At 38.6% G+C, this 26,438-nt stretch overlaps 1 protein-coding gene across 1 annotated transcript in view; it reads right to left on the minus strand.

Moving 5' to 3' along the window:
• The window catches only part of LOC133638626 (ciliary neurotrophic factor receptor subunit alpha-like), a 322,030-nt gene that overhangs the window by 131,131 nt on the left and 164,461 nt on the right, over positions 1-26,438 (minus strand). Inside the window, exon 3 of the mRNA XM_062031417.1 lies at positions 1,056-1,173. Within this exon, the coding sequence (XP_061887401.1) occupies positions 1,056-1,173 (118 nt within the window). The remainder of the gene's footprint in view (positions 1-1,055; positions 1,174-26,438) is intronic.

Below are 26,438 nucleotides of genomic sequence, written 5' to 3' on the forward strand. Positions count from 1 at the left end.
GATTGTGAGGCATTAAAAGCCACAAAATGCAACGGGTCCATCAGACCCACAAACGCTGGCTGAGCGCCATATTTTGACACTTCTTCCACTCCCGTCCTTGCACGCTACACCGCTACAACAAAGATGGCGGGGAGAAAACGCTGTCGAAGTGGAGGCACGTAGATAAGACCCGCCCACAAAACAAATAAATAAAATATAAAAACATAAAAACAGGTTGACAGCAGGTGTATTATGGGGCGCCATTGCAGGATGGGTATCACTCAGTGTTAAAAGCCATGGAATAAAAGTATGTTTTTAAGAGAGATTTAAAAACAGGAAGAGAGGAGGCTTGTCTAACACTCAGAGGTAGGTTGTTCCAGAGCTTGGGAGCAGCAGCGGCGAAAGCTCTGTCACCTCTAAGCTTCAGCCTTGTGTCCGGGACCGTCAGTAGCAGCTGATCGGCTGATCTTAGGGATCGGGTGGGGCAGTAAGGCCGAAGGAGGTCGGAGAGATATGTTGGCGCGAGGTTGTTTAGACATTTAAAAACAAAAGGAGTTTAAAATTGATTCTGTAACGCACAGGGAGCCAGTGAAGGGACGCTAATATAGGGGTGATGTGCTCACGTCTGCAGAGTTCTGCACGAGCTGCAGGTGGGCGAGGGAGGCCTGGCTAATGCCTACATACAGGGCATTGCAGTAGTCTAAACGAGTCGAGATAAAGGCGTGGATTAATGCGCCTTATATATGAAAAAAGATCGAAAATAGACCATTCATTGGCTGTGCGCCTCATAACTCGGTGCGCCCTATGGTCCGGAAAATACGGTAATCCAGATAGGGATTCTAAAACAGACGCAATTTGCTGAGTAATTTTGGTACGACCCAAAGAGGAATTGGTTATGTTTCGATTAGGACTGCAATCATCATAAATATCGTTATTGGAGGTCAATCCACTGCGACTTCTCAGCTTCTGTGCATTTCAGTTAACTTTGCTCGTTTATTAGCTTTAGATATCAAATGTGGACATCGAAAAAAAAAAAAACATGTCAATCTGTAAGAAAACCAAATAAAAGGACTCACTGTAGATCCACTTCAAAAGTAGTGGGGATGTATGTGGAGTGCTGCTGGTGCCAGCTGCAGTAGAAGCCTTTAGGATAGGTGTTGGATCTACAGGTGATCACCGGCTCCCGAGGAGGAACTAGCAAGGAAAAGAAAAGACAAATGATCAACTCCAGTAGGATTATTCATTAAATATGTCAGAGACAGAAATATACAGGAATGTCATTATATACAATGACTACATATTGACTGCTGAAATGGTTTGTGAACAGACGTCTGATTCACTTACAACCGATGAGTAGAACACTTGTTAACCAAATAATAGCCAAAAACTAATTGACAATAGTATCCCCTCATCATAGGTTTTTGTTATAGAAATTCGTTTGATTGATTGATTGAAACTTTTATTAGTAGATTGCACAGTACAGTACATATTCCGTACAATTGACCACTAAATGGTAACACCCCAATAAGTTGTTCAACTTGTTTAAGTTCATCAATTCATGGTTAACACCGGATTTAGCTCAAACTTATTTTAATGCAATGATTATGTCCCGTTTTTATTATTGTGGGCTTTCTGCTCTGCCGCTCCCAGTCTGTGGAACGCTCTCCCTGACCACCTGAGGGCACCACAGACTGTGGATGCTTTTAAAAAAAGGCTTGAAACCCCTTCTTTTTAGATATATGCATACTAGTTTTAGCTATTTGCCTGTTCTAGTTTTTATTTTAATATATGTTTTTATTATCTTTTTATTTAAATGTTTTTTATTTTGTATTTTTATTTTTAATACACTGTAGCACTTTGAGGTTGTTGACTCAATGTAAAAGGGTTTTTAACAAATAACATATATTATTATTTGTATTATTATTATTGTATAACACGTTGAACCCAGGCAAGCAAAATGACACTGAGGCCATCGTAAACTTAGCGCAGACAAATCGCTCAAAATCCTCGAGCGAAAACCACAACACCGCCATCACTGTTTAGTTCTCCAAAAATATAGATTGCTAACATTCAAAGATTGGCGTCAATACGAATGGCCCATCGAATCCTAAATAGCACCGCACCGGCGCCACTTAAGCACTTTGTCCAGTTTACATCTGCTGTGACAACTGGAAACACACCAACCTCCACCAGGGGGCAGTGTAGCTGTACCCAGATGTAAAAACTAATTTGCACAATCAGCCTTTTCATATAGAGCAATAAAGGAATGGAACGACCTTACAACAAAGTTGAAAAGTCTAACAGATTATTCTTCATTCACAATTGAAGTTAAAAAATCGAAGTTGCTCACACGGCCAATAAGGTGGGCACTATGATTGACATGTCAACTTAATGCGTATTATATTTATGCATGAGAAAATGTAAGGTGTGATGTGTGTGTTAAAATCATGGTTGTTTTTACAAATGATGACAGATGTGAACGAGAGCATGTATTGTCTGAGTTATGATGTAAAGGAGAGGTGTGCTTGTAATGTATAATAACTATGTGTCAATGAGTATAATAACTATGTATCAATGAGTATAATAACTATGTGTCAATGAGTATAATAACTATGTATCAATGAGTATAATAACTATGTGTCAATGAGTATAATAACTATGTGTCAATGAGTATAATAACTATGTGTCAATGAGTATAATAACTATGTATCAATGAGTATAATAACTATGTGTCAATGAGTATAATAACTATGTGTCAATGAGTATAATAACTATGTATCAATGAGTATAATAACTATGTATCAATGAGTATAATAACTATGTGTCAATGAGTATAATAACTATGTATCAATGAGTATAATAACTATGTGTCAATGAGTATAATAACTATGTGTCAATGAAAGGGCATTTTATGACTTTTATTTAATTTGATTACATGCTTATAGTATAATTTTAATGTTATTGCATGATTTTTGTATCCCTTTAATTTAGTTAGCCAGGGACTCCAGATGGAAATTAGCATGGTACTAGAAGGTAAGAAAAGTTGGTTTTGCATAATATTGTGAAACAAAACGCTAGATAATGTGTTGCGGTCCTAATACACACACCGTATTAATACTTGTATCTCTGACTACGGTAGCCGTAATGGGCCGACAATCCATCAAGCGGCGCGGCTTCAAAGTCGTACTAAAAAATGTTGACACATTTTTGAGGGCCGTGTGTTCTAAATGTTCTATATTTTCAACGGAACATTTAACATTTTTGGTGTCACATTGCAGCCTACACGTATCTCGTATGTGTGACTGCCATCTACTGGTCACACTCATCATTACACCATGTACCAAATAAAACTGCTTGGAGGTCGGTAAGCACAACCAGGCTTATTCCGTACATTAGGCTGGGATATTTGCCAGCGGGAAGAGGCTGGGAATAAGTGACCTGAACGTTTATTTTTCTACGTGCCCTGCGATTGGCTCGCGACCAGATTTTGGAGAAAATGAAAGGATTTTTGAAGTGCGCCTTACAGTCCGAAAAATACGGTACTCCGTGTGGTGTTCGGGTCTGTGGGACCCGTTTTCATTTTGTATTAAAAGAAAAATGATACAATTAATTAATTTTTCAAACTGAGACTCACTGACTTTGGCTCATTTTCTGTGAAGAACATATATCAGAATACATATTTAATGACCACACCCCCCTACACATTTATATTACATATAAGATGTCCGGGTCCACTGGACCCGGGGCTAATATAAGTGTGGAAATTGATGTTCTGTGTACCACACACACACACACACACACACACACACACACACACACACACACACACACACACACACACACACACACACACACACACACACACACACACACACACACACACACACACACACACACACACACACACAACAGGCCTAGACAGGAGGAGGACAGAGTGTAGGTACACAGAACATCAGAGGGTCAAATGTGCGAGAAAATGAGAGCAGACAGTGTTGACAAACAATGTTGCAACCTTGTGCGGGAACCGCAGGTGCAGAAACACAAAAGAAGAATCCCTTTGGGATGCAGAAACTGCCAGAGAAATTTTCCGTGCAACGTTCATATTGTTGTTACTCAGCCAGCGTTTGTGGGTCTGATGAACAGATGTTTATTGGGATAAGGTAAACATCTGTTCAGTATTTTAACATAAGAGTGTTTGATTGTGAGGCATTAAAAGCCACAAAATGCAACGGGTCCATCAGACCCACAAACGCTGGCTGAGTAACAACAATATGAACATTACACAAGGGTTGACAAAAAAAAGGACCGTCTTTTACGGACTATAAGGCGCACTTAAAATCCTTTCATTTTTTCAAAACTCGACAGTGCGCCTTGTAACCCGGTGCGCCTAATGTACGGGATCATTTTGGTTGCGCTTTCCGACCTCAGAGCTATTTTATTTGGTACATGGTGAAATGATAAGTGTGGCCAGTAGATGGCAGTCATACATAAGAGTGTACATGCAATTCGACTCAAGTAAACAACACCAACACTTTAAAGTGTTCCATTGAAAATAAAGAACATTACACACGGCGCTCAAAAATCCGTCAAAATGTTTTAAAAGTGCTCCCCCTTTGGTCAACATATGAAATAACAAGTGTGTGTGAAAAATCGAAATGTGCCCCTTTTGGCCAAAATGAATTACAAAAATGAAATAGATATGTATATAGTGACATACTGTAATAACTTGAAGTAAATGAAGATTAAAAAATAATTACAAACAAAAAAAAAATACAAAATTAATTAACTAAAATCAGTCTTTTTCTCACAATGTGTCTTACAAAATTGGGAGCAATTTCTCATATTCTTTCTGTTTCTGTAATATTGCAATATTTTCTAGTAAAATGATTACTTTTTTAATGCAAGATGGTGACATTTGTCGTATAAAATTCTGACTTTTATCACAATTTGGGCATTTTTTCTGTTGTTCTTATAAAATAGTGACATTTTTTTAGTAAAATTATGACGTTCGTCATCACCAGGTAAAATTCCGATGATTATTATAATATTGCCAACATTTTAAAGTTTTCCTATAAACTTTCTGTTTTATGTAAAATTCTTACTTTTTAATGCACAAGGGTTAAATGTCACGACTGGGTCTACGGCGTGGTTTGTTCTCCCAGAAGGCAAAGGAAAATTGGCGCGGGCAAGGCGTGAATTTAAATACATGATTTATTTTTTTAACACTAATAAACTACAAAAAAAGGAAGCAAACAAAAGGCGCGCACAAAGGCGGAAATACAAACTTGACTATGAACTAAAACTATGAACAATAAAACAAAAACACTAACTGTGGCATAAATGAACAAAACTTACTTGGTAAAGAACTGTGACAAGACATGGAGCAGAGTGATGAAATAGTGTGAAGACGCCAGGACGAACAACAGAAACAGACAGATTTAAATAGTGACGTGATCAGTGAAAACAGGTGCGTGACTCCAAACGTGAAACAGGTGCGTGACAAGACAGGTGAAAACTAATGGGTGACCATGGAAACCAAACCAAACAAGGAAGTGCAACCAGGAACTAAAAAGAGTCCAAAAAACAAACACATGGCCAAAACAAAAACTTGAAGAGACATGACAAAAGTGTTCCATTGAAAATAAAGAACATTACACACGGCGCTCAAAAATCCGTCAAAATGTTTTAAAAGTGCTCCCCCTTTGGTCAACATATGAAATAACAAGTGTGTGTAAAAAATTGAAATGTGCCCCTTTTGGCCAAGATAAATTACAAAAATGAAATAAGTATGTATATAGAGACACACTGTAATACCTTGAAGTAAATGATGAAGATTAAAAAATAATTACAAACAAAAAAAAAAAAAAAATTAATTAACTAAAATCAGTCTTTTTCTCACAATGTGTCTTACGAAATTGGGAGCAATTTCTCATATTCTTTCTGTTTCTGTAATATTGCAATATTTTCTGGTAAAATGATTACTTTTTTAATGCAAGATGGTGACATTTGTCGTATAAAATTCTGACTTTAATCACAATTTGGGCATTTTTTCTGTTGTTCTTATAAAATAGTGACATTTTTTTAGTAAAATTATGACGTTCGTCATCACCAGGTAAAATTCCGATGATTATTATAATATTGCCAACATTTTAAAGTTTTCCTATAAACTTTCTTTTTTATGTAAAATTCTTACTTTTTAATGCACAAGGGTTAAATGTCACGACTGGGTCTATGGCGTGGTTTGTTCTCCCAGAAGGCAAAGGAAAATTGGCGCGGGCAAGGCGTGAATTTAAATACATGATTTATTTTTTTAACACTAATAAAAGGAAGCAAACAAAAGGTGCGCACAAAGGCGGAAATACAAACTTGACTATGAACTAAAACTATGAACAATAAAACAAAAACACTAACTGTGGCATAAATGAACAAAACTTACTTGGTAAAGAACTGTGACAAGACATGGAGCAGAGTGATGAAATAGTGTGAAGACGCCAGGACGAACAACAGAAACAGACAGATTTAAATAGTGACGTGATCAGTGAAAACAGGTGTGTGACTCGAAACGTGAAACAGGTGCGTGACAGGACAGGTGAAAACTAATGGGTGACCATGGAAACCAAACCAAACAAGGAAGTGCAACCAGGAACTAAAAAGAGTCCAAAAAACAAACACATGGCCAAAACAAAAACATGAACAGACATGACAAAAGTGTTCCATTGAAAATAAAGAACATTACACACGGCGCTCAAAAATCCGTCAAAATATTTTAAAAGTGCTCCCCCTTTGGTCAACATATGAAATAACAAGTGTGTGTACAAAATTTAAATGTGCCCCTTTTGGCCAAAATAAATTACAAAAATGAAATAAGTATGTATATAGAGACATACTGTAATACCTTGAAGTAAATGATGAAGATTAAAAAATAATTACAAACAAAAAAAAAATACAAAATTAATTAACTAAAATCAGTCTTTTTCTCACAATGTGTCTTACAAAATTGGGAGCAATTTCTCATATTATTTCTGTAATATTGCAATATTTTCTCGTAAAATGACTACTTTTTTAATGTAAGATGGTGACATTTGTCGTATAAAATTCTGACTTTTATTACAATTTGGCCATTTTTTTTGTTGTTCCTATGAAATAGTGACATTTTTTTTAGTAAAATTATGACGTTCGTCATCACCAGGTAAAATTCCGATGATTATTATAATATTGCCAACATTTTAAAGTTTTCCTATAAACTTTCTTTTTTATGTAAAATTCTTACTTTTTAATGCACAAGGGTTAAATACCAGACAAACACACAAGCCATTACGTAAAGTCCAACTACAGCAGAATAGAACGCTCCCAACATTTACTCTCTCCTAAAAGAAGTTGTGGAGGGGGGGGGTGGTGGGTGTGTTGATGAAGAAAAGGAGAGTGATGGAAAAAGAGGTTAAAGAGCTGCAAAGGAGGGTTGGGAGGCAAGATTGCATGTGGATAAAAGAAGGATAGTGCAGTGGGAGCGAGGCGGATGAATGAAGGAGGTTGTCCAGAAGAAGTGATGTTATGCCAACTCTGGCCTCCCTGGAGATTAGGCTCTTTTCTTCTCAGCAACTGAAGCACACACTCGTCTGCCACTCCCTCTTCCTCTCTGCGGCTTTTTACCCTTTCCCCCCCCCAGAGTTATTTTTTTACAGGTAAAGGGAGGACAGAGTGCAGCCTGGCTAGCAGTATTTCAGTGGAGAAATAAATAATTACCCGGAGTCATTAATTCATCCGCTTGCCGTCTCATCTGTTTTAAGTGCCGGGGGAATTCATTTCACACTTGGCGCTTTGTTAGTTACAGTATGTTGCGCTGTATGGACGATATAAGACTCGCTATTAATTACCACACATATTGGACACTACATGCATCAGGTCCACTTGAAAAACTGCATATGGGCAGCTTGGACCAAAACTATTCATTTTGGGGTTTATTATAGTGGCTGTAAAACGACAATAAATCACACTGAGTGTCACGACAGTTTACTGCGAGGATTGTTCTCCCAGGATGCAATCTGATATTTCTAGGGATGATGTTTGAGTTCGAGCCTATTATCGAATCCTCTTATCGAACCGATTCCTTATCGATTCTCTTATCGAGTCCAGATAGGTTGTTGTATATGGAAAAAAACACACAATATTTGGTTTAACAAAAGCTCACTTTTATTATATAAGAAAACAATTTAATCTAATAAATAAATAAATATTGACTTTGGGGTGTGGGTGGGGTGGGGGGGGGGGGGGTGGGGGGGGGGGGTGTTGGGTGTTTAAATTTTATTTATTTATTTATTTTTTTTTTTTTTACAGAAATAAATACAATCATGTGTGCTTATGGACTGTATCCCTGCAGGCTGTATTGATCTATATTGACATAGAATGTATATATTGTGTTTTTTATGTTGATTTCATAAAAAAAATAAAAAAAATTAAACAAATTTAAAAAAATAAATAAATAAATTCTTGTGCGGCCAATCGGTCCGGTGGTTGGGGACCACTGATCTAGACAACAGATCATGACAACTGCGAGCTCTTTTGGCTGTCTAATAATCATATTGTAAATGAATCCCTCTATTACAGTGCCAAAAATATGTATTATTATAACTGACGGCAAGTTACCGTATTTTTCGGACTATAAGACGCACTTAAAATCCTTTCATTTTCTCAAAAATGGACAGTGCGCCGTATGTAGTGTACGTATTAATTCTGGTTGTGCTTACCCATTTTATTTGGTACGTGGTGTAATGATAAGTGTGACCAGTAGACGGGAGTCACTCATAAAACATTTGCGTGGACTGCAGGTTGACGCCTGTTAAATAAATGACGTAAGCAAGCAACACCATAACTTTGATGTTTCATTGAAAATAGAGAACATTACACAAAATCCGTAAAAAAAATTTAGAACGACTTTGGTCAGCTACAAAGTTGCACCGCTTGATGGATTATCGGAACCTTACACGCTAACGTAGTCACTGTGCTTCAACATACGGGTATTATTACGGTGTGTGTATATTAGCACCTACCAAACCCAAAACCAGTGAAGTTGGCACAATGTTTAAAATCGCAAATAAAAAGAGAATACAATGATTAGCAAATCCTTTTCAACTTATATTCAATGAATAGACTGCAAAGACAAGATCCTTAACGTTCAAACTGGAAAACGTTATTTTTTGCAAATATTAGCTCATTTGGAATTTCATGCCTGCAACTTGTTTCAAAACAGTGGCAAAAAAGACTGATAAAGTTGAGGAATGCTCATCAAACACTTATTTGGAACATCCCACAGGTGAACAGGCAAATTGGGAACAGGTGGGTGCCATGATTGGGTATAAAAGCAGCTTCCATGAAATGCTCAGTCATTCACAAACAAGGACGGGGCGAGGGTCACCACTTTGTCAACAAATGCCTGAGCAAACTGTCAAACAGTTTAAGAACAACATTTATCAACCAGCTATTGCAAGGAATTTAGGGATTTCACCATCTACAATCTGTATTATCATCAAAAGGTTCAGAGCATCTGGAGAAATCACTGCACATAAGCGGCAATGCGCATGCCCTTCGATCCCTCAGGCGGTACTGCATCAAAAAGCGACATCAGTGTGTAAAGGATATCGCCACATGGGCTCAGGAACACTTCAGAAAACCACTGTCAGTAACTACAGTCGGTCGCTACATCTGTAAGTGCAAGTTAAAACTCTCCTATGCAAAGCCAAAGCCATTTATCAACAACACCCAGAAATGCCGCCGGCTTCGCTGGGCCCGAGCTCATCTAAGATGGACTGATACAAAGTGGAAAAGTGTTCTGTGGTCTGACGAGTCCACATTTCAAATTGTTTTTGGAAACCGTGGACGTCGTGTCCTCCGGACCAAAGAGGAAAAGAACCATGTTATAGGCTGTTATAGGCGCAAAGTTCAAAAGTGATGGTATGGGGGTTTATTTGATGTGTATTTAGGATCTGCATAAGGACCGAAAATGTGCACGTGTCCGCCATTGCAGTCCACGACATACTCAATGAGCTCCGTCTTTTTCTCTATCTTCTTGGTAGGACATTTATCTTGCGCTGTTGCCATTTGTAATATGAAGTAGCTTATAGTTCTAGCTAATATCTGTCAGTAGACTAGCTATGGAAGCGCTAAAATCTACTGGTACAACAAAGATGGCAGGGAGAAGGCGTTGTCGAAGGTGAGCCGCGTGAAAAAGACTAACCACAAAACGTTGCATCTGGAAGCAAGTGTCAGAAAACGCCTTAAAGTTGATGTGTAAAACATCATCTATTCGACATTTCGACCAAAGACCCACCATTACATGTTATGTAGACCACAAGGAAGTCTTTTAAATGAAGAAACAATGCGCCAGTGCGTCGTATGGTCCGAAAAATACGGTAGATATTATGACTTAAAGTATAACATTTTGATTGAAATTATTACATTATTTTAAAATTATACACTACCGTTCAAAAGTTTGGGGTCACATTGAAATGTACTTATTTTTGAAGGAAAAGCACTGTACTTTTCAATGAAGATAATTTTAAACTAGTCTTAACTTGAAAGAAATACACTCTATACATTGCTAATGTGGTAAATGACTATTCTAGCTGCAAATGTCTGCTTTTTGGTGCAATATCTACATAGGTGTATAGAGGCCCATTTCCAGCAACTATCACTCCAGTGTTCTAACGGTACAATGTGTTTGCTCATTGGCTCAGAAGGCTAATTGATGATTAGAAAACCCTTGTGCAATCATGTTCACACATCTGAAAACACTTTAGCTCGTTACAGAAGCTACAAAACTGACCTTCCTTTGAGCAGATTGAGTTTCTGGAGCATCACATTTGTGGGGTCAAAATGGCCAGAAAAAGAGAACTTTCATCTGAAACACGACAGTCTATTCTTGTTCTTAGAAATGAAGGCTATTCCACAAAATTGTTTGGGTGACCCCAAACTTTTGAACGGAAGCGTATACTTTATTTAACCAGGTACACCTAATTAAGTTAAGACACAAATCACGCTTGATAGGTTAATTGGAGAACTTACTGTAGATTGCCTATTGCCAAGGGCCGCCCATAACACCTCTTTTCCCACTTTTTTAAAATCAAACTTCAATTTAAATTGATGCATATTTTGACCTAAAATGAGTTCATGGGAAATACATTGTTAAATTACTTATTTTAATGCCACATTTAGCATCATTAGAACATGAAGTTGCCTATGTTCCAGGCACATCTCCAGCCAGGCTTCGATCCAAGTACGTTTGTTTACCAGCCTAGCACTAACACTGTGCACCACAGGGGACGACGCAACTGGGGAAATTTGCCAGCGGGAAGGGGCCGGGAATACGTTTGCAAAGCGAACGTGAGCGTGCAAGTTCACTTCTCTACGTGCCCTGTGATTGGCTGGCCAGCAGTTCAAGGTGATTTGAACGTGAATGGTACGTAACTCATTTCTATGTGTATGTACCAAGAAGGAACTTATTAAAGGATGTTGAGGATGTGGATGAAGGTGTAGATATAACAATTGATTTTTACTTTTGTTGGCCATTTTAATTCTCTGCGGGGTTTGGCTACCTTCCCAGAATGCAAATTGTTTTGCCTGCTAACTAACAAATGAACGGTCGATAATTACCAACGCATAATACCTCGTGCCCGTGAATTTTCTCATTCACCCAGGTCATTCTATTCTCAGGGCTTTGAATCGATCACAACTGGACCGTTCAGTTTGTCTTAGAAGATGTTTAGCCTCTTATCAGAGCAGAATAAGTCAGTTCATGCTCAAAGACTTAGACAGGACAGCTCTAGTCTGGGAGCCTGGTGACAGATCCGAAGTAAAAATCCTCCTTTATGTGACTAGACCAGGCATTGCCGATGGATGGATGGATTGTTGGCTGGATTTCAAGTTCACGTGAGTTAACAGTGCAAGATAACATTTTGTAACAACTCTATGCTCGAGTGACTTTGTAACTTACTCCATTACAGTGTGTAATTGTACCTAATGAAAGGCCTAGAGAGTGATTACCCCCCTTTTCATGTGGTCACTGGTAACATATCCTCCTCAGATAGAGTCGTGGTCAATTTTTGTTTCATCTGACATCACATGGACAAAGAGAAGACCTTCTGGAGGAAAGTTCTTTGGTCAGATGAAACGAAAATTGAGATGTTTGGCCACAAGACCCAGCAAAATGTTTGGATTAGAAAAGGTGAGGCCTTTAATCCCAGGAACACCACACCTACCGTCAAGCTTGGTGGTGGTAGTATTATGCTCTGGGCCTGTTTTGCTGACAATGGAACTGGTACTTTACAGAAAGTAAATGGGACAATGAAAAAGGAGAATTACCTGACTGGACTGGACTCTCACTATTATGTTAGATCCACTATGGACTGGACTCTCACTATTATTTAGATCCACTATGGACTGGACTCTCACTATTATTTAGATCCACTATGGACTGGACTCTCACTATTATGTTAGATCCACTATGGACTGGACTCTCACTATTATGTTGGATCCACTATGGACTGGACTCTCACTATTATGTTAGATCCACTATGGACTGGACTCTCACAATATTATGTTAGATCCACTATGGACTGGACTCTCACACTATTATGTTAGATCCACTATGGACTGGACTCTCACAATATTATGTTAGATCCACTATGGACTGGACTCTCACACTATTATGTTAGATCCACTATGGACTGGACTCTCACTATTACGTTAGATCCACTATGGACTGGACTCTCACAATATTATGTTGGATCCACTATGGACTGGACTCTCACACTATTATGTTAGATCCACTATGGACTGGACTCTCACTATTATGTTAGATCCACTATGGACTGGACTCTCACTTTTATTTAGATCCACTATGGACTGGACTCTCACTATTATTTAGATCCACTATGGACTGGACTCTCACTATTATGTTAGATCCACTATGGACTGGACTCTCACTATTATGTTAGATCCACTATGGACTGGACTCTCACACTATTATGTTAGATCCACTATGGACTGGACTCTCACTATTATGTTAGATCCACTATGGACTGGACTCTCACACTATTATGTTAGATCCACTATGGACTGGACTCTCACTATTATGTTACATCCACTATGGACTGGACTCTCACTATTATGTTAGATCCACTATGGACTGGACTCTCACTATTATTTAGATCCACTATGGACTGGACTCTCACTATTATTTAGATCCACTATGGACTGGACTCTCACAATATTATGCTAGATCCACTCGGCATCCATTGCACGGGATAGGCCCCTCCCACCTCCAAAGACATGCACCTGGGTATAGGTTGATTGGCAACACTAAATGGTCCCTAGTGTGTGAATGTGAGTGTGAATGTTGTCTGTTTATCTGTGTTGGCCCTGTGATGCCTTCCGCCCGATTGTAGCTGAGATGAGATAGGCTCCAGCGCCCTCCGCGACCCCGAAGGGAATAATCGGTAGAAAATGGATGGATGGATGGAAGTAAACATTGATTGGTTGACTGATTGACCTTCAAATTCTTCAGGATAACCTAAGATCATCAGCCCGGAGGTTGGGTCTTGGGCACAGTTGGGTGTTCCAACAGGACAATGACCCCAAACACACGGGAATGGCTAAATCAGGCTAGAATGAAGGTTTTAGAATGGTCTTCCCAAAGTCCTGACTTAAACGTGTGGACAATGCTGAAGAAACAAGTCCATGTCATAAAACCAACACATTTAGCTGAACTGCACCAATTTTGTCAAGAGGAGTGGTCAAAAATTCAAGCAGAATCTTGTGGATGGCTACCAAAAGTGCCTTATTGCAGTGGAACTTGCCAAGGGACATGTAAGCAAATATTAGTATGTAAACTTTTGACCCAGCACATTTGCTCACATTTTCAGCAGACCCATAATAAATTCATAAAAGAAGCAAACTTCATGAATGTTTTATGTGACCAACAAGTATGTGCTCCAATCACTCTATCACAAACAAATACGAGTTGTAGAACTTATTGGAAGCTCAAGACAGCCATGACATGATGTTCTTTACACGTGTACGTACACTATTGACCACCACTGTATGTTCCGTTGCATAACAGAGTTACAAAGGAGGGATGGGCTCGTTTGTCTTTAAGAACGATTTGCTCATGGAGTGCTAGACATGGGAAAGACTGCATGGGTCGCTGCCTAGAGGAACATTTCTCTCCCCCGTGGTTCTCCGAATGTTTTCTCAGAACAGAGTCTTCCAGTGTGTGGCAAGATGAAACCGAGTTAGTAATGCAATAAGAAGAAGTGTATTTAGGCTATTTTTGTTGAACTAAAACTGGTGTTTTACGTCGACCAATAATGCGACCAAGGATGGATACTGAATGGGTCACTTCTATATGAACCGTCGGTAGTATCGGCTATCAATTCACCTGAAATCCAACGGTGCCATATTTCGATAGCGTCATTGCGCCTGACGTCGCGTCCAGTTGCGGACTAAACACACTCAAGCTGCCTCTAGCTAGTGTTGCAGTTTTCAATAGCAACAAAGCGAGTATCCCTGACGAGTGTAGTTAGGAGACATATTCATTATTAATTTAGTTTATTTTAGCACAACATAATTGTCAGAATAATTGTATATAAGTTATCACAGAACTTGTTTTCCCATGAGTTCATTTTATTAGCCTTTATTTAACCAGGTAAAATCCCATTGAGATCAAAGATCTCTTTTCCAAGGGAGACCTGGCCAAGAGGGCAGCAGCAAGGTTACATTAAAAACAGTAAACAAATACATAAAACATCACATTTACGACATTAAAACTTGCTGACATAACACATGTGCATACAGACAAGGTAGACTGCAGTCCTTTCACAGAAGCTTTAAACTCATTCAACGTAACAAGGGTTTGAAGTTGAATATTCGATTGTAGGTTATTCCAAGCCTTCGCTGCTGAAAACCTAAATGCTTTCTTGCCCAGTTCAGTTCTTACTTTGGGTACGACAAATTGCAAAACATTCATTGAACAAAGATTGTGACTTCCTTGTTTCTTTGTTCAGGCTGCCCTGTTAGAAGACAAAAGCTGTCTTTGATCTTATCAAGCAAAAGGCCTACTGCTTGTGTGCGATGGGATGCGACGTGGAGGTGTCGGTTTCTTTGATCTACTGGACAGCCACAGGAAGACCTTGTCATGACCCGAGGTCTACAAAGCAGAGAGGGGGAAAAATCTGACACCGCTCCAGGCACCTTTTCTTTGAACTGTTTATGACCCCCTCCCCTTAGAAGCAGCTGCGTAATGTAATGTAATCAGAAAATGCCCAAATAAAAGGAGAAGCACGTTGGGACTGCCTTCAGAGCGTGGTGGGAGGCTGTAGCGGAGTGTGCAGCCCCAGACGTTTCTCCTCATGAGCTAAATTGAATCCTGTCTCTGTTTGATTCCTTTGCTTCTTGTCTTGTCTAATAGATGTCATCGGTATTTGAACCTGACAATAATTGTATGTACATTTATTTATTTTTCGTCAAGTATTTAAGAGTACCTTCTTATGCAGTATTTTTGATTTGTACTTATTTTTCCAAGTAGCCTGACCTAAGCTTAAGGTTTATGTGTTAAATCGATATGAATCTTTGTGATTAACACACGGTTTCATATCATTTGACAAGGATGTGAAGTGGAAGTAGGTTACAATTAATGATTGAATATGACAAATCAAAAGTAAGATTACTAAATTCAGTGGTAATATTCCTGCCCCTTCTGTGGTGGAAAAGTTGGGCCCCGAGGTAAAAAAGGTTAAGAATCCCTGTCCCAACGGGTATCCTGCTGGCCCCACTACGGACTGGACTCTCACTATTATGACGCCGAACCTGGGGCGACAGGGCCTTCTCCGTGGCTGCCCCCTCTCTCTGGAACGCTCTCCCCAGGCACATCAGAGAAGCCCCCTCCCTCCCTACCTTCCAAACCACCCTAAAAACTCACCTCTTCACATTAGCCTTTCCAAACTGACCCTGCCCTTGGTGTTTCTTTATTATTATTATTATTATTATTATACAATTATATATATATATATTTTTTTTCTTTTCTTAGTTTCTTTTCCTAATAAAGTTGTTTTAATCCCCCCCCCCCCCACACGTGTAAAGCGACTTTGGGTATTTAGAAAAGCGCTATATAAATCCCAGGTATTATTATTATTATTATTATTATTATTATGTTAGATCCACTATGGACTGGACTCTCACTATTATGTTAGATCCACTATGGACTGGACTCTCACTATTATGTTAGATCCACTATGGACTGGACTCTCACTATTATGTTGGATCCACTATGGACTGGACACTCACACTATTATGTTAGCTCCACTATGGACTGGACTCTCACTATTATGTTGGATCCACTATGGACTGGACACTCACTATTATGTTAGATCCACTATGGACTGGACTCTCACTATTATGTTAGATCCACTATGGACTGGACTCTCACACTATTATGTTAGATCCACTATGGACTGGACTCTCACAATATTATGTTAGATCCACTATGGACTGGACTCTCACTATTATGTTGGATCCACTATGGACTGGACTCTCACACTATTATGTTAGATCCACTATGGACTGGACTCTCACACTATTATGTCAGATCCACTATGGACTGGATTCTCACTATTATGTTAGATCCACTATGGACTGGACTCTCACTATTATGTTAGATCCACTACGGACTGGACTCTCACTATTATGTTAGATCCACTATGGACTAAACTCTCACTATTATGTTAGATTCACTATGGACTGGACTCTCACTATTATGTTAGATTCACTATGGACTGGACTCTCACACTATTATGTTAGATCCACTATGGACTGGACTCTCACACTATTATGTTAGACCCACTATGGACTGGACTCTCACACTATTATGTTAGATCCACTATGGACTGGACTCTCACTATTATGTTAGATCCACTATGGACTGGACTCTCACTATTATGTTAGATCCACTATGGACTGGACTCTCACAATATTATGTTAGATCCACTATGGACTGGACTCTCACTATTATGTTAGATCCACTATGGACTGGACTCTCACACTATTATGTTAGATCCACTATGGACTGGACTCTCACACTATTATGTTAGATCCACCGATCTAATAGATGTTCAGCACTGGAATGCAATTATTAAACCACAATTATGTCACCTTTTGTCAAGCCAGCTGGTCCGGACACAAAAGCAGCACAGCGTCTCTTTCTGTGACTTTGCCCCACAGTTTTATTTACGTTCCTGTTCCTCCAACGACTCATGACTTAACTCATCGGAAATGCAGCGAGCGCAGCGTTGCTGCTGGATCGGAGTCAAGTACAGACGAAACCCATCTGCCTAAGTAAGTATTTGCCTCACAGCAGCTCAAACACTAAACAGATTTAGTTCTTCCCACTAGAAGGTAGAACGTAATCATGGATGCATAAATGGACATACGACATTTAGTCTGTAACTAATAACACATCTAATTGTGATGGTTATGATGACTTTGTAAAGGACAGATCAATTGACTTTGTCAATCACAATGGTTAACGAAATGAAACTTATTTTACCGTAATTTCCGGACTATAAGCCGCACCTGACTATAAGCCGCACCAGCTAAATTTAGGGGAAAATACTGTTTAATAATGTTTGTGATGTAGTGATTGGAGCACATACTTGTTGGTCACTAAAAACATTCATGAAGTTTGCTTCTTTTATGAATTTATTATGGCTCTACTGAAAATGTGAGCAAATGTGCTAGGTCAAAAGTATACATACAGCAATGTTAATATTTGGTTACAAGTTTCACTGAAATAAGGCGCTTTTGGTAGCCATCCACAAGCTTCTGCTTGAATTTTTGACCACAAAATTGGTGCAGTTCAGCTAAAATTGTTGGTTGTCTGACATGGACTTGTTTCTTCAGCATTGTCCACACGTTTAAGTCAGGACTTTGGGAAGGCCATTCTAAAACCTTCATTCTAGCCTGATTTAGCCATTCCTTTACCACTATTGAGGTGTGTTTGGGGTAGTGATGTCCGATAATGGCTTTTTGCCGATATCCGATATGCCGATATTGTCGAACTCTTTAATTACCGATACCGATATCATCCGATACCGATATCAACCGATATATACAGTCGTGGAATTAACACATTATTATGCCTAATTTGGACAACCAGGTATGGTGAAGATAAGGTACTTTTTAAAAAAATGAATCAAATAAAATAAGATAAATAAATTAAAAACATTTTCTTGAATAAAAAAGAAAGTAAAACAATATAAAAACAGTTACATAGAAACTAGTAATTAATGAACATTTGTAAAATTAATTGTTAAAGGTTAGTACTATTAGTGGAGCAGCAGCACGCACAATCATGTGTGCTTACGGACTGTATCCCTTGCAGACTGTATTGATATATGTTGATATATAATGTAGGAAGCAGAATATTAATAACAGAAAGAAACAACCCTTTTGTGTGAATGAGTGTAAATGGGGGAGGGAGGTTTTTTGGGTTGGTGCACTAATTGTAAGTGTATATTGTGTTTTTTATGTGGATTTAATAAAAAAAACCAACAAACAAAAAAAACGATACTGATAATAAAAAAACCGATACCGATAATTTCTGATATTACATTTTAACGCATTTATCGGCCGATAATATCGGTCTGCCGATATTATCGGACATCTCTAGTTTGGGGTCATTGTCCTGTTGGAACACCCAACTGCGCCCAAGACCCAACCTCCGGGCTGATGATTTTAGCTTGTCCTGAAGAATTTGGAGGTCAATAAATCAACCAATCAATGTTTACTTACACTACCGTTCAAAAGTTTGGGGTCACCCAAACAATTTAGTGGAATAGCCTTCATTTCTAAGAACAAGAATAGACTGTCGAGTTTCAGATGAAAGTTCTCTTTTTCTGGCCATTTTGAGCGTTTAACTGACCCCACAAATGTGATGCTCCAGAAACTCAATCTACTCAAAGGAAGGTCAGTTTTGTAGCTTCTGTAACGAGCTAAACTGTTTTCAGATGTGTGAACATGATTGCACAAGGGTTTTCTAATCATCAATTAGCCTTCTGAGCCAATGAGCAAACACATTTTACCATTAGAACACTGGAGTGATAGTTGCTGGAAATGGGCCTCTATACACCTATGTAGATATCGCACCAAAAAGCAGACATTTGCAGCTAGAATAGTCATTTACCACATTAGCAATGTATAGAGTGTATTTCTGTAAAGTTAAGACTAGTTTAAAGTTATCTTCATTGAAAAGTACAGTGCTTTTCCTTCAAAAATAAGGACATTTACATGTGACCCCAAACTTTTGAACGGTAGTGTACATAACCCTAAATCACGAGTGTCTCAAAGGGCTGCACAAGCCACGACGACATCCTCGGCTCAGATCCCACATCAGGGCAAGACAAAACTCAACTCAATAGGATGGTAATGGGAAACCTTGGAGGGGACCGCAGATGTGGGGACCCCCCCCCAGGCGACCCGTGCACTGGACGTCGAGTGGATCTAACATAATAGTGAGAGTCCAGTCCAGTCAGGTAATCCTCCTTTTTCATTGTCCCATTTACTCTCTGTAAAGCAGCAGTTCCATCGGCAGCAAAACAGTCCTAGAGCATAATACTACCACCACCATGCTTGACGGTAGGAATTGGTGTTCCTGGGATTAAAGGCCTCACCTTTTCTCCTCCAAACATATTGCTGGGTATTGTGGCTAAACAGCTCAATTTTGGTTTCATCTGACATCACATGGACAAAGATAAGACCTTCTGGAGGAAAGTTCTGTGGTCAGATGAAACGAAAATATAAAAAAAATCACATTTTCAGTAGAGCCATAATAAATTCATAAAAGATGCAAACTTCATGAATGTTTTTTGTGACCAACAAGTATGTGCTCCAATCACAAACAAATAAGAGTTGTAGAAATGATTGTAAACTCAAGACAGCCATGACATGATGTTCTTTACACGTGTATGTACACTTTTGACCATGACCGTACATTGTAGTTCACATAGGGATAGAGGTTGGCTGATGACACACTCGAAAAGGGAGAGAGCATCGGAAGTCTTCTAACGTAAACAAATAACGAACAATATATGGCTTCTGTAGCCTAGCAACACGACCATAATGCCATTGACCTCTTCAGTGAGAACCACAATATTTGCACAATAATGCAAAAGAAATCAGGAGAAGAGTGTTTTGTGTTGCAAATTTAAATGTGGTGCATTACAGAAATCTGCTACAGCTATTTAAATTAAAACCAACATGATATATTTGTATATAAGAGAACAGGATGAATCTATTAAAGAAGATTAGCATTGAATGGTCCTTGGCCCCCAACATAACTGGCGATTAATAAAGTACTTTTCTTTCACCTTTTCTGTTGCCACTGGGGGACACTGATTAATTCAGAAGTGACCTATGCATACCTCGAGGGTGTCATCTCCATTATATGCACCAATTATGATCAAGATCTGGCCTTGTGGAGCCCAGTAATTGAACATTTACATTTTTGTGGCAATGGTTGGACTGACCAAAGAGGTTTGTCGCCATGGCCCGCCCACATCCGAGGGCACAATCTGAAATCCTCCACAAGTCTTCATTGTCCAATGGTGTCGTATTTGGGAATTGTACTTAGGGATGCTCCATATACCGTACCATGAGGGTTTATAAGGCGCACTGCCGATGAGCGGGTCTATTCAGGTCTATTTTCCTACAAAAGGCTCATTAAAATGGTCGTATTATGATTTTTTTTCCAGATGTAAAAGACTTCCTTGTGGTCTACATGACATGTAATGGTGGTTCTTTGCTCAACATGTTGCATAGATGATGTTTTACCCCGACTTAAACAAGTTGAAAAACTTATTCGGGTGTTACCATTTAGTGGTCAATTGTACGGAATATGTACTTCACTGTGCAACCTACTAATAAAAGTCTCAATCAATCAAAACACATCATCTTCAAGTCGCTTCAGGATGCGCCGTTTTGTGGGCGGTCTTATCTACGTGCCTCCACTTGGACAGCGTCTTCTCCCCGCCATCTTTGTTGTAGCGGTGTAGCGTGCGAGGACGGGAGTGGAGGAAGTGTCCAAAAGATGGCGCTAACTGTTTTAATGACATTCAGACTTTACTTCAATCAATAACGGAGCAGCATCTCCTCATCCGTGGCTCACTAGTGCAACAACAACGCCCGGAATGTGTCCCGTGAAAAAAAAACGTCCGGCCGGAACTCTCTAATAACTAAAGTTCCTTGGGTGAATAATGTAAACTCACTACACCGGTATGTTTTAGTGCTTTCGTGGCGAGTTTACTGACAGATATAAGTAAGAACTTTACACTACTTTATATTAGAAATGGCAACAGTGGAGGATGAATGTCACATAACAAGAAGATAGAGAAAAAGAAGAAGCTTATTGACTCCGGCGTCGGCGTGGACTACAAAGGCGGATGCGCGCACATTTTCAGGATTTATGCAGATCAGCAGGTACCAAAAGGTAAGAAAAGTTGCTTTTGCATAATATTGCGAAACAAACCGCCAGGTAATATGTCTTACCTTATACACACACCATAATAATACTCCTATGTTGAAGCACAGTACATAGGTTAACTTCATAGCTTACCAAAGTCGTACTAAAACATTGATAGATTTTTGAGCGCCGTGTAAAATGTTCAATATTTTCAATGGAACATATCCAATTTGTGTTGTTTACTGGCGTCATATTGCAGTCTACACGTATCCATACTTGCCAACCTTGAGACCTCCAATATCGGGAGGTGGGGGGTAGGGGGTGGGGGGAGGGGTTGGGGGCGTGGTTATTTACAGCTAGAATTCACCAACTTGAGTATTTCATATATATATATATATATATATATATATATATATATATATATATATATATATATATATATATATATATATATATATATGTATGAAATACTTGACTTTCAGTGAATTCTAGCTATATATATATATATATATATATATATATATATATATATATATATATATATATATATATATATATATATATATATATATATTTATTTTATTTACATATAAATAAAATAAATACTTGAATTTCAGTGTTCCGGTGGCTATCCATTAGATGGCAGTATTGTCCTGTTTAACCTTTCCGTTCATGATGAGTACCGTAATTTCCGGACTATAAGCCGCTACTTTTTCCCCTCGTTCTGGTCCCTGCGGCTTATACAAGGGTGCGGCTTATATACGGCCTGTTCTTCTCCGACACCGACAAAGAGGATTTCGGTGGTTTTAGTACGCAGGAAGAAGACGATGACACAATGATTAAAGACTGACTTTTCATATACCGGTAGGCTGGTTATTTTGATAACGTACGGGCGAGCACTTTGTATTACTTTGCACCGTTGTATTATTTGTACTCTGCACGAATGCTGCTCGCCATGTCAAAGATGTGAAAGTTTGATTGAATGATTGAAAGATTTATAGTTAATAAATGGGACGCTTTGCGTTCCCAAACAGTCATCTCTGTCCCGACAATCCCCTCCGTGGTAGCAGGAACCCCTATATACTACGCTAATTACACATCAAAACCCTGCGGCTTATAGTCGGGTGCGGCTTATATATGGAGCAATCTGTATTTCCCCCTAAATTTAGCTGGTGCGGCTTATAGTCAGGTGCGGCTTATAGTCCGGAAATTACGGTATATCATTTCGGCCACCGTGTTCAATGGAGAAGTCTGTTCTACAAAATTTACAGGCAACATACACCTTCCCCTTCGAACTGTCCTGGATGAACTAAAATTCTTGTTTCCATTCGTTTTGGAACTTGCAAGCGTATTTCTTCACCTTGCTCGTCGACGGCGTCACCATGTCTGTAATTTCCTCGTTTTTCTGCTTCGTCTCCTTGTTGTGTGCGCAGTAGTGCACTCTACTCTCTAAAAGCCCTAGATGTTATGACGTCATTGGGCAGGCAAGCTGTTTATATTGTGGGAAAGCGGACGTGAGAACAGGCTGTCCCTACTCAGGTCCGCATTGAACTGGAGGGGGCGTGGCCTCCAGCTCCGGCTGAATACCGGGAGTTTGTCGGGAGAAAATCTCTGCCGGGAGGTTATCGGGAGAGGCACTGAATACCGGGAGTCTCCCGCTAAAAACGGGAGGGTTGGCAAGTATGCACATATCTCTTATGTGTGACTGCCATCTCCTGGTCACACTTATCATTACAACATGTACCGATTAAAATAACTTTGAGGTCGGTTTTGAGAAAATGAAAGGATTTTAAGTGCGCCTTATAGTCCGAAATAATATGGCACTCCATATTTAGTATTCCAAGCGACACAAAAAAAGGCATGAATAGTTTTCACTTTTGTCCAATTTACCCCAACATTCTGCCAACCCTCCACTACCACAAATAATAAATCAATCAACAAAAGTGTCCAAAACAAAACAAAAAATACACAAAAAAACAACAACCCTGCATCGTCACATTCTTTTGTCCTTGTTGCTTTGTGTGTTTCTTTGTGTATTTCTTTGTGTTCCCTGCCCTCTTTTGTCCGACACAATGCTCTTTAATGCTTGTCGTTAAATATCCAGCTTCTTGAAGTTCTTAATAAGGTGGAAATATTGATTCCGGCTCATTCTACAAATACCTACTGGAATTACCCGGGGCTGTGAATCTATGTGATGTTTGTCCGTCGGCTCCGGCAATCGATACCAAAAGTGTACGCGAGTGTTTGTTTTCAACGCCGCGTTTGACTTTAACTTTGACTGAAGCTCTCAGATGAGGGACAAATTGATCAAGATGGCCCCAATTAGTCTTTGTGATTCATTGAGTGTGATTAGATGTCCTCCCTGACACCTCATTGTGGACGATATTGACGGGCTAATTAGTTGCCGTAGTGACTGTTTAAAAGCAAGCTAACCGGGTGTGACAGTGAAATGACCTCATCAGAAATTGCCTCCTGGCACAATCAAGGCAACCTCTTGCTTGCCCGTGCTCCAGAATCAACAATTAATTGCAAATGTGAAAAATAATTACACCAAATGCTAATGTAGTCATTTAGCTCGCTGTAATTTATCTCCACGTTGGCACCGTAAATAGAGAAAAATAACAGCAAGGCAGACATAAAATCGGTATTTTTCAGAGAAAAAATGGGTGCATATGCTTGAAACGATTTGAGATAGGAAGTGTTGAGAGGATCATCTAATGAGGTCTGCAATATTATTATATTATGTGGTATTCCTGTCAGGTTCAAACACTGATGCCTTTTACTAAACAGTCAAAGAAGCAAGGAATCAAACAGGGACAGAATTAAATTTAGCTCAATTGAGGAGAAACGTCTGGGCTGTACCCTTGCACAGTCTTCCACCACACTCTGACGAAAGATCGTACGCCTCGTCTTTAATTCGGACTTTCCCTGATTACATGGCAACAGCTGTTTCTAAAGGGAGGGGGGTCGTAAGCAGCCGTCGCCTTTGGTTACAAAACAGTTCAAAGAAAAGGTGCCTGGAGGGGGGTCAGGCCCTGCTTCCTCCCTGCTTTGTAGATCTCGGGTCAAGACAAAATCTTCCTGTGGATTAGAATACATCAAAGAAACCGACACCTTCATGTCGCTTCCCATCCTACACAGTGGAGTTGTACAAGCCTTTTGATTGGTAAGATCAAAGACAGCTTTTGTCTGCTCGCCGGGAACTCATTGAAACACAACGTTTTGTGATAACTTAGATACAATTATTCTGACAATTCCATCCATCTTTTTTGTGTTGATTCTCTCTAATCAATAATCATCTCAGTCTGAGGAGTCTCATAGCTCAAACAACGGTGTAAAACCCTGAAAACAAAGCCAGTTTCTAATTGACCCTAGCATTGCAACTTTTTTTCATCGTCAAATTAGGTATTTTTTACTCGCATAATTACAACTATTTTCTTTTGATATTCATGATTTTAGTCTGGGAATATTTTGACAAAATTACTGATAATTTTTTGGTGTTTTTTAATTTTTATTTACTCACTTACTGGTATTTTTAGGACGTGCCGAGGGTCATAAAAAAAATGGGCCGTTCTTTGGATACGTTGAGCTTTTCTCAACATTTTACAACTTTATTCTAAGAAAATGTCCATCTTTTAAAAGTAATACTTTTTCCTTTACATATATTTTTTCAACTTTTGGCTCCCAAAATTAGGGTTTTCTTTTCCCAGCATTGCAACTTTTTTTTTCATCGTCAAATTAGGTATTTTTTACTCGCATAATTACAACTATTTTATTTTGATATTCATGATTTTAGTCTGGGAATATTTTGACAAAATTACTGATCATTTTTTGCTGTTTTTTAATTTTTATTTACTCACTTACTGGTATTTTTAGGACGTGCCGAGGGTCATAAAAAAAATGGGCCGTTCTTTGGATACGTTGAGCTTTTCTCAACATTTTACAACTTTATTCTAAGAAAATGTCCATCTTTTAAAATTAATACTTTTTCCTTTACATATATTTTTTCAACTTTTGGCTCCCAAAATTAGGGTTTTCTTTTCCCAGCATTGCAATTTTTTTTTTCATCGTCAAATTAGGTATTTTTTACTCGCATAATTACAACTATTTTATTTTGATATTCATGATTTTAGTCTGGGAATATTTTGACAAAATTACTGATCATTTTTTGCTGTTTTTTAATTTTTATTTATTTACTGGTATTTTTAGGATGTGCCGAGGGTCATAAAAAAAAGGGGCCGTTCTTTGGATACGTTGAGCTTTTCTCAAAATTGTACAACTTTATTCTAAGAAAATGTGCATCTTTCAAAATTAATACTTTTTCCTTTACATATATTTTTTCAACTTTTGGCTCCCAAAATTAGGGTTTTCTTTTCCCAGCATTGCAACTTTTTTTTTTTAATCGTAAAATTAGGTATTTTTTACTCGCATAATTACAACTATTTTCTTTTGATATTCAAGGATTTTAGTCTGGGAATATTTTGACAAAATTACTGATAATTTTTTTGCTGTTTTTTATTTATTTATTTACTTACTTACTAGTATTTTTAGGACGTGCCGAGGGTCATAAAAAAAATGGGCCCTTCTATGGACACATTGAGCTTTTCTCAAAATATTACAACTTTATTGTAAGAAAATGTCCATCTTTCAAAAGTAATACTTTTTCCTTTACATATATTTTTCCAACTTTTGGCTCCCATAATCAGGGTTTTCTTCTCCTAGCATTGCAACTTTTTTTTATTGTAAAATTAGGTATTTTTTACTCGTATAATTACAACTATTTTCTTTTAATATTCATGATTTTAGTCTGGGAATATTTTGACAAAATTACTGATCAGTTTTTGCTGTTTTTTTTACTTTTATTTACTCGTATTTTTAGGACGTGCCGAGGGTCATAAAAAAATGGGCCGTTCTTTGGACATGTTGAGCTTTTCACACAATATTACAACTTTATTCT

This window comes from Entelurus aequoreus, linkage group LG21 (assembly GCF_033978785.1).
Source record: "Entelurus aequoreus isolate RoL-2023_Sb linkage group LG21, RoL_Eaeq_v1.1, whole genome shotgun sequence".
NCBI lineage: Eukaryota > Metazoa > Chordata > Actinopteri > Syngnathiformes > Syngnathidae > Entelurus > Entelurus aequoreus.